Consider the following 8,929-nt stretch of genomic DNA (forward strand, 5'->3'; position numbering starts at 1 on the left):
GAGTCAGATAGACGGAGGGTATGTGAGCTGTGTGGTGCCTGAAAACTGTCATAGAATTGCCATATATACTCTGAGCTCTGAAGCTGAATCGTGCTATCCCTTTCCCACCATAGGGATTGGGAGGACGACAAGGGTAGATGACTGTTGTCTACTTTGAGCATGCTTCGTACCATATCCTAGCGTTTGCCTTGAAGTTCTGTGACACGAGAACGTTGTATAAAGGATAACTTCCTTTATGACTTAAGTCCTGTCTCTGACCAAGATGGAGCAGATTTGTGAGCCATCCTGTTGTGATGACGAAAGCCTTCTAGTGCAACAGGTTCATTCAGCGAAACCTTGTGAGCATGGTCCCTGTATATATCAACTCTACTGTCATGAAAGTGGTGGAACAATCCCACTTATTCAACCAAACCAAACATGCCATGCCAGTACACAATTTCAGCAAGTGGTAGTAGTATGATTTACGCATTGGAGTATGGTTGCCTTGCCTTGCCTTTCCTAATGTCATTGTGATCCGGAGTCACCCACGAGGAAGATAACACACCCGACCTTGTCGCTCTTACAATTTTCGGCGACAAATCCCGGGAGAAGATAATCTGCTGCGACTGTTGAACACCGAAAAAATTAGGGGAAACGAAAAAACAAGTAATTTCTTTTATTGTGTTTCTCCAATGGTTTGGGTGATGCTGATGTCAAGTGGATGAGGAAGCAGTGTAGGAGGAGCCAGCCTTCATCCCAACCTCCAATAGCTCATCCGTAACCTCCCTCTCCTTTTCCTGGTCCTTCTCTCAACACGCTCCACCTCCACGTCTCTCTGCATATTTGTCTCCATGCGCAGGAGAAACCTCTCCAATCTATCTCTTAGCTATATATCGCTTGGACTGCACCTGCACCACTCCCGCTCTCGTTCCCCTCTCGCGCCTCGCCTGCCTCCCTCTAGGTAACAAAGTGATCCATCCATGACCTTCATCCAGTCCCTTCTCCTGGAGCTAATTTCTCCTTGAGCTCCGTCTGTGTTTCTGCAATACTTCGGTGTTGAAGAACAAGAGGGTTTTGCTTTTTTGCATCTTTCCTTTGCTTTCGACGAATCGCTCTGTTGGTTTTCTGTATGAGTAGTGGCATGATTATCTACTTGTTTCGCTTCGTTTCTTCTGAATGTTTTTGGGGATGAGGGTACATAGTATTTCTGCTAAAACAGCTCAGATGCTAGTACTCCTATTGTTTCTGCTGAAAGAGCAGCGTCCCTTTTATGCAGAAACAAAATGGGCATCTGTGTGCACACTTCAAGGAAGGCGTCCGTCCCTTTTGTTCCTCCAGCCATGGAACGTCTCATTTCTTTTTCGTTTGGTTATGTTGCCATTTTTTGTGTCAAGGGGCTTGGATACTTGCATCTCATGCATCCTCTTAAGCATTTTTTTTGCATGCAAAACGGTGGCCGTTTTGGGTTGCAGATCTCTACCCGCTTACACTCGTACTCTTCTTGGTTGCAGAGTGGTGCGGGGTTCACTGCTAGTCAGGAGAAAATGGGGGAGATCACCAATATGATGGAGTACCAGGCCATCGCGAAGCAGAAGCTTCCCAAGATGGCCTACGACTACTACGCGTCCGGGGCGGAGGACGAGTGGACTCTCAAGGAGAACCGGGAGGCTTTCTCGAGGATCCTGTAAGCCAATTAAGTTCAAATTCTCCATTTATAACAAGCTTTCATGACGGAGGAAGTATTTTCTTTGTTTGGCCAACGAACTTTTCCAATTTTTCATGTCTAGCTTTTGAAATCAATTATCAAATACATCAAGTACAACACAGTTCATTTACCACGTTGATCCCAAAATTAGTGGTCATCGGACAGAACTTAATCATAAGTACCAGGGTTACTAGCGTATGAAATGGAAACTTTGGGATGTTTTAGTGGTCAACGAAGATGGATACAAAATGTGACTTTTGCGATCAAAATAAAGAAACGTTTTACTTTTGCAATGAAATTTTTAATAACAGTAATGATTGAGTTGTCTCGTACCAGAATGCGCAAAATATCCTTCTTGGTGGAACATATATATGCTCTATAAGTAAAACATTTTGATTCCCTAGTTATGGTTGCTGCTTGTCCATTTGCCTAGCCAAACTTCTCTAAATACCTTAGTTTGATCGAGCGTTTGAACACAACTTCTCAAAAATTGTGTGAACTCACACATTTTTTTTGTAGCCGTTGGATCTACATCCAACCATCACCATCACTTCCAGCATCTAATAAATAGACCTCCGTCTTAACCTAACCGGTCTCCCACCGCACCACAACAGGCGCCGCAATTTCCTCATATCCTTTTCTTCCACCAAGTTCTAGATCTAGAGTTTTCAATCTTGATCTTCTCTAGCGATCTTTGTGGTTCCACCTTTCCTCCTCTTCTCCGGTGGACCTTGATGTTGCCTCCCGGGCAGTGGGTGGTGGTGACGCCTTTGGTGCTCCCCGTCAAAGTGGCGAAGCGGCGGGGGCTTGTCATCAAGGTGAATTTGGGCACGCCGTCTAGTAGTTTGTATTGACTAGTTGCTTTGTCCGGCAAAAAATTGGTGGATGACCATGCTTTAGCAACACCGGCGAAAAGTAAAAAAAGGTAAATTCTGACAACTTACCATACAATTCAGATCTTAACCTCATAGCTAACCTAATGGCAACGCAGAGATGACACACATCCTACCAGACGACCTCCAATCCGAGATCATCGAGCACATCCCGCCGCTTCCTCAAAGCCTTGTCCATGCCTCTGCTGTCTGCAGGGCTTGGCGCCGTATCGTGAATGATCAAGGTTTTCTACGCCGGTACCGCGTGCGCCATGGTAGACCCCTAACCATGGGCTTCTTCCACAACTCCGACACAATTCCCCGCTCATTCGTGCATGTGGGCGGGTTCAGTAGCTTCTCCTTTGAGCGGCCCGGCGAGAATGAACACCGTTGGAAGTTCATGGATTGTCGGCATGGCCGCGTTCTCCTCTTTGACGAATCCAGCAGGCAAGATATGCGTTTCCTTGTGTGGCACCCTATGACTGGCTATTGTCATCGGAAGATCGTCAGACAAGACTCCTTCTTTAGACTGAATTTCTTAAAGAGTAACACCAATGCTGCCCTAATCTGCGCGGCCGGCTGTGATGAGGACAACCATTACATGAATTGCAAGCCCACAAGTCCGTTCTGCATAGCAGTCGTGAGCAGCGACTCTCGGGGACGTGTGTCTGCCAACGTCGTCTCCTCGCTGACCGGCCAGTGGGGCCCAGAGTCCATGCCGGTGGACCTCCTGCCAGTGGGTGGCCAGATCCGCGCGGAGCCATGCGCCATCGTCAACAACACCATGTACCAACCACTTTATGACTATCGTGTGCTGGCTTATGACATGGGACAGCGCACCCTCACCTCGTTCGAGCGACCAAGGGGTGGTAATGTCCGCCTTATGAAGGTGGACGGTGGTGCACGGCTCGGTCTTGCCGCTGCACAAGACCTGATTATACGCCTGTGGGTGCGGGACACCGACGCTGATGGCGGTTGGGTGTTGCGCAAAACAATTGATCTAGGCGAGTTGGTGACCGATCTCTCCATGGCGCCATTGCCTTGGACGGACTCTCGGTTCCCCGTGATGCCACCGGTGAAGATCATCGGGGTTGCTGAGGAGGGCGACGCATTATTCTTCTGGACCATGGTGGGTGTATTTATGATGTGCCCCAAATCTTTGGAGATAACCAAAGTGCATGATACTGCCGAGGGTATGAATATTGTGTACCCTTATGCTGCATTCTATCTCCTTCCTGCCCCGCAGTAATGTGTGCCTCCCTGGCTTTGCATTTGCTGCATGAGATCAACATGTAATAGGTTAGTGGCAAAACATTGGGTCCGACGCTTACAGGTTTTTGTCCCGTAGGGAGTACTCGAATCTGAGTACGAACAGCGGGTTTCCTGTTATTGTGTTGAGCTCCTACTGTATTTTACTTTTGTAAAACTATGCAAATGGGCATTACTAGCCTCACAATAGGTTGGCTGATATCCAGCCAATTTTTGAAGCGAGCTGCTGTTTGTAAGTCGATTGAGAAATAGATACTTCTAAGTCAGACTAAGTAAGTCTACGCAACTTCTAGAATTTCTTACAACATAGTATCTGCTAGCACTCTTCACCGTTGAAAGTGAACAGGTTTCATCTGATAAAATCGTATTTTACACCTATATATGACGCCCACTTCTTCCTGAAAGGATCAATGTGGTTCAAACTCAGACCTAAGCAGAATTAATCAAGACCACGAATACCGACCTGGTTCAAAAGCAGGGGGTTCAACTGGGGAAAGAGATAGAGGATAGACTGCAAAAGTTGAGCACCGTCATCTCTAACGATGAATACCGGCCACGACTTTTCAGACAACAATCACGACATCATATAGTGTTTTTTCAAATGAGTGGACTTTTTATGCTTTATTAATACACATTTAATCACCCAACATGGTCCACGATCTAAAATTGTGTTCAGAAATCGCAATGCAGAAGAAGAAAGAAATCTACTAGCCACTGGATCTATCGGTGAACATGATCACGCAGTTGCTCGTTCTTACGTACTATTAGCAATTTAATTAGAATTGCTCCGTTTGAGTATGTAGTTTTGTCAATCAGATGCCGCTTGCTGTTGAATATAAATATAGTGCCTCGCCCATTTTCATCAGTTTGAACTTTTGGTTCAGTTGACTAGTGCATCAATCCGCTAAGGACTTTTAATTAATTAATTAATAAGTTTGCACTTTTGGTTCAATTGGCTAGTGCATCAATCCTACATTTGCGAACACTGAACTCATTAATTACATCAGCATTTGGTATCTGTTTTTATCAAGGGCCCTCGATTAATCTTACTGCAATCACCTCTTGCTAGGTTTCGCCCTCGCATACTGATCGATGTGTCCACCATCGACATGACCACATCTGTTCTTGGATTGAAGATCTCGATGCCCATCATGATTGCCCCCACTGCATTTCAAAAAATGGCGCACCCAGAAGGTACGCGCGGTGTTAAAATCCAACACTCTGCTGTCAGCTTTGCAATGTGTTAATCTGCTTAAACTGGAATTATATATGTCTTTGCTGATTTGCAACAAACTGAGATTGCATTACTCCCGTGTGTATTTCTTCAGGAGAGTACGCAACGGCACGGGCAGCCGCGGCGGCAGGAACTGCAATGGTATGTTGTTGTAGTCAGTCCAAGGGCGCGCGAACTGTATAAATAGAAGCTGTCTGAATTTAACATGATTGGGTCGACGTTGGCCATCTATGCTTTTTGTTTTTCAGACGCTGTCATCCTGGGCTACCTCGAGCGTGGAGGAGGTGGCCTCCACTGGACCGGGAATCCGCTTCTTCCAGCTCTACGTAAGCATCACACATCGATCTCGCAACTCGTGAGTATCAGGAGATGTTAATCATATTTGGTTCTGAATGTGCCATGGACGATGGATGGGTGTTTTGCAGGTGTACAAGGACAGGAAGGTGGTGGAGCAGCTGGTGAGGAGAGCCGAGAAGGCCGGGTTCAAGGCCATCGCCCTCACCGTCGACACCCCGCGCCTCGGCCGCCGTGAAGCTGACATCAAGAACCGGTTCGTGCTGCCGCCCAACCTGACGCTCAAGAACTTCGAGGGCCTGGACCTTGGCAAGATGGACCAGGTTTGTACGTGTTCCTTCAGCTATCTAAAATCTATCCTACATATGCTGCGTTTTATGTTTCTCATCTTGGTTTGGAGTTTTGGCGTACGTGCAGGCGGCTGATTCCGGGCTGGCGTCGTACGTGGCCGGTCAGATCGACCGCACCCTCAGCTGGAAGGATGTCAAGTGGCTGCAGACCATCACCACCATGCCCATCCTCGTCAAGGGAGTCATCACCGCAGAAGATGGTAATATGCCGATCCTCGTTTACTTGATTGATGATCTCGCCATTTCATTACGTTTGAATATGTGTGCTGACATGACATGGTCGTGTCCGCAGCTCGTCTGGCCGTCCACTCCGGCGCGGCGGGCATCATCGTGTCCAACCACGGCGCCCGCCAGCTCGACTACGTGCCCGCCACCATCAGCGCCCTCGAGGAGGTGGTCACGGCTGCCCAGGGACGCATCCCGGTCTTCCTCGACGGAGGCGTCCGCCGTGGCACCGACGTCTTCAAGGCGCTCGCCCTCGGCGCCGCCGGGGTCTTCGTAAGTCACCCAACTAATCGCGACCGTTCGACAAGTGACTACAAAACTCATGTGATCTAACACTAAACTGATCTTACTTGCGTTTGCCAGATCGGCCGGCCGGTGGTGTTCGCGCTGGCGGCGGAGGGCGAGGCCGGCGTGAGGAACATTCTGCGGATGATCCGTGAGGAGTTCGAGCTCACCATGGCTCTCGGCGGATGCACCAAGCTCAGCGACATCACCCGCCGCCACATCTTCACCGAGGACGACCGCCTCGGACGCCCCCTGCCCAGGCTGTAAGCCAGCATACGCACGACGGCAGCTCTCCTCGGGATATCTGTCAACGGCGACGGCACCAAGCTAGCTAGCTCACCATCCATTCACGAAATAATTAATCCCAATTCTATAGCGCGCGGCGCCTCGTCGGTGGCCCGGGACGGTGGGTTCTAGTAGATAAATTTTGCGTCTTGTCAATCAGCACGTTGGTAATTTGACCATATCTTACATGGACTACACGATATTGTACTCCATCCTATTGGATCCACATGTATATCAATCCAGCATGTATTTATATCCTATACTATACATTGTCATCGACAAGAAGGTTTTCTTTCTACCGATGGAATCTTTATCTTTACCTACTAATAAAGGCACTATGGTTTCTCCCCAATTTTTTGGTCCGTTTTGAATTTGCCCCTATGTTTGAATGAAAATTATGCCACCGGTTAAGAGAAAACGTTTCCATCTGTTCCAATCGATCGATCGCTGCCGGAGGTCTCTCGCTAGCGTTATGCTCATTCCGTATTACTGTGGGCGGGCTTCATTCCATATTTCCATGCTAGGTTGGCCCGTGTATGGAAAGGCCCAATTTACCTGCAGCAGGAAATCCCACGCAGGAAACCAGCCATACAACGAACTGTCATACGTTAACTACTAGTCCCACCTCGCTTCCTTCTAGGAAGCTTTGCCAATTTATATAGTACTAAAGTTTACTGGTTATCTGCAAGCCTACTAAGAAAACAGAAGCATCACAATTAACTCGTGGTGGCCGTGACGAGCATGGGAGGAAAAAAAACAGAAGTGAAATCTCACTTCGATATATGGAAGGAAACAAGAAAGACGTGCACGCTGGGATTGAGGATGGTGCAATAAACTCCTTGCATGGGGGCTTCTCATAATGGAATGGAAGACAGTATGACTTTTAGAAATTTTTGCATATGAACAATTATTTATTAATTGTCGGCTCTCCTATGCCTGATGCGCCACTCGAGTGTGGGCTATGTTTTAGAAATTTACATATGCGCATTTGTTTATTTTCAGTATGTCCACCTTAATTGAACCGTGTCTGACATGGTCTATAATTTTGCTCTCTAAAAACAGTCACAACCATCGGTTCGGATAAATAGGTTAGTAAGTATCCAGATAATAAGTACAATTATATTTCAATTTTTTTGAATCTCTTAAATAGCATTTTTTTTAATCTTTGAATAAGTTGGTGTGCCTACGCACATGGTCCATTAGGTATTTCCGTGGTAAGAAAATCCTAAATTATATGCACAAATTAGTTAGTACCGGCTAGACCTAATTGAAAATGTGGTTCAAGTTAGTTTTTTTTTAATCATATTTTCTAGATAGCGCCTACCATCGTCCTCGTGGCAGACGAGGAGACGATGCGGAAGAACGAGCGGTGCCGTCATTATCAATCACTTATATGATTTCTTGGATTTGATCTCTTAATTTTTCCCGTAAAATTAATTGTTTCTATTTTCTCGTCACCGGGATGGATGTGTCGAAGGATAAGACGGTCTTGAGCTTTTTGTGCGCAAAATTTTCAATTATATTTTGGTCTAAATTATGTTTGTCTCAAGAATGCTTTGTCTCAATAAATATCAACCCGTATCAACGCCACTTCATATTTTATATTACCTCTATCCATAAAATGATATTAGAGATTTATCTAAATTTAGATGTCAACAAATCTCCGACTTATTTATGCCTTCAAAAATTTAAATTCTAAATATTCGTCCTAGCTAATCTCAATTTCTACACAACCCCTGGTCACATGTGATGTTTATTTTGCTGCTCATGGTGTGTCAGGCGATTTTTCCAACGTGAATGACTGGTTTCATGTTTTCTAAATAATTATTATGTCGAATTATTATCATCTTCGTGTGCAAGGTCGACGAAACCTGTACCCATATCTGAAAGGAATCATTCTACCCCTGGTTTTCCGTGAAACCATGTGTAGATCTCTTTCATATAAAACAATTAGAAGTTCTTAGTCTGGATTGCTAATTTTATTCACATGGCCATCATTTCGACCCCTTCCATGGAACTGCATTTTAGAAAATGTGGGGGAAAGATAGGAGCCAGCTATTTACTATTACCTGTTCACTATTTTGACTTCTTGCCATTTTTAACTTTAAGAGACGAAATTTTTATGCATGTACGTAAATCTAAATTTCTCTATCCGTTGCAACGCACGGGTATTTATGCTAGTACATAGAAAAAGAGGAGTAGAGCAAGTCAGGGCACGAACAATCAGCCATTAAGCACCAAACTACTACCAAACGGCCAGGGAAAGACTAGGAGGGAGCTATCCCCAAATGTGATCCATCTTAGCTCAATTGGTTGGAGAGTGATTATACAATCTTAGCACCTCAGTTCAAATTCTTACGAATGCGAATTTAGGTTCCTATTTATACTTAAAGCCTAGGCTAGACCTAGCCAACACAGAGATCTAGATCCT

General features: G+C 45.8%; 2 protein-coding genes across 2 annotated transcripts; both read left to right on the forward strand.

Annotated features, from left to right (window-relative positions):
• The first annotated feature begins 1,456 nt into the window (after nt 1-1,456).
• On the forward strand, nt 1,457-6,850 carry LOC124704474 (glycolate oxidase 1). The gene is made up of 8 exons (XM_047236729.1): nt 1,457-1,663; nt 4,895-5,019; nt 5,154-5,200; nt 5,308-5,385; nt 5,485-5,676; nt 5,771-5,903; nt 5,996-6,201; nt 6,292-6,850. The coding sequence occupies exons 1-8, from the start codon at nt 1,524-1,526 to the stop codon at nt 6,478-6,480; spliced, it is 1,110 nt and encodes a 369-aa protein (XP_047092685.1). The 5' UTR covers nt 1,457-1,523; the 3' UTR covers nt 6,481-6,850.
• LOC124704475 lies at nt 2,438-4,043 on the forward strand. The gene is made up of 2 exons (XM_047236730.1): nt 2,438-2,609; nt 2,676-4,043. Exon 2 carries the CDS (start codon nt 2,678-2,680, stop codon nt 3,803-3,805), a length of 1,128 nt encoding a protein of 375 aa, XP_047092686.1. The 5' UTR covers nt 2,438-2,609; nt 2,676-2,677; the 3' UTR covers nt 3,806-4,043.
• Nucleotides 6,851-8,929: the final 2,079 nt, after the last annotated feature.

The sequence above is a fragment of the Lolium rigidum genome, chromosome 3 (genome assembly GCF_022539505.1).
Source record: "Lolium rigidum isolate FL_2022 chromosome 3, APGP_CSIRO_Lrig_0.1, whole genome shotgun sequence".
In the NCBI taxonomy this organism is placed as follows: domain Eukaryota; kingdom Viridiplantae; phylum Streptophyta; class Magnoliopsida; order Poales; family Poaceae; genus Lolium; species Lolium rigidum.

Coding starts and splice junctions, on each gene's coding strand:
- LOC124704475 (XM_047236730.1), top strand. CDS start 2,678: ATGACACACATCCTACCAGACGACCTCCAATCCGAGATCATCGAGCAC.
- LOC124704474 (XM_047236729.1), top strand. CDS start 1,524: ATGGGGGAGATCACCAATATGATGGAGTACCAGGCCATCGCGAAGCAG. Junction 5,677..5,770: donor ACCTTGGCAAGATGGACCAG/GTTTGTACGTGT, acceptor GCGTACGTGCAG/GCGGCTGATTCCGGGCTGGC. Junction 5,904..5,995: donor AGTCATCACCGCAGAAGATG/GTAATATGCCGA, acceptor TCGTGTCCGCAG/CTCGTCTGGCCGTCCACTCC.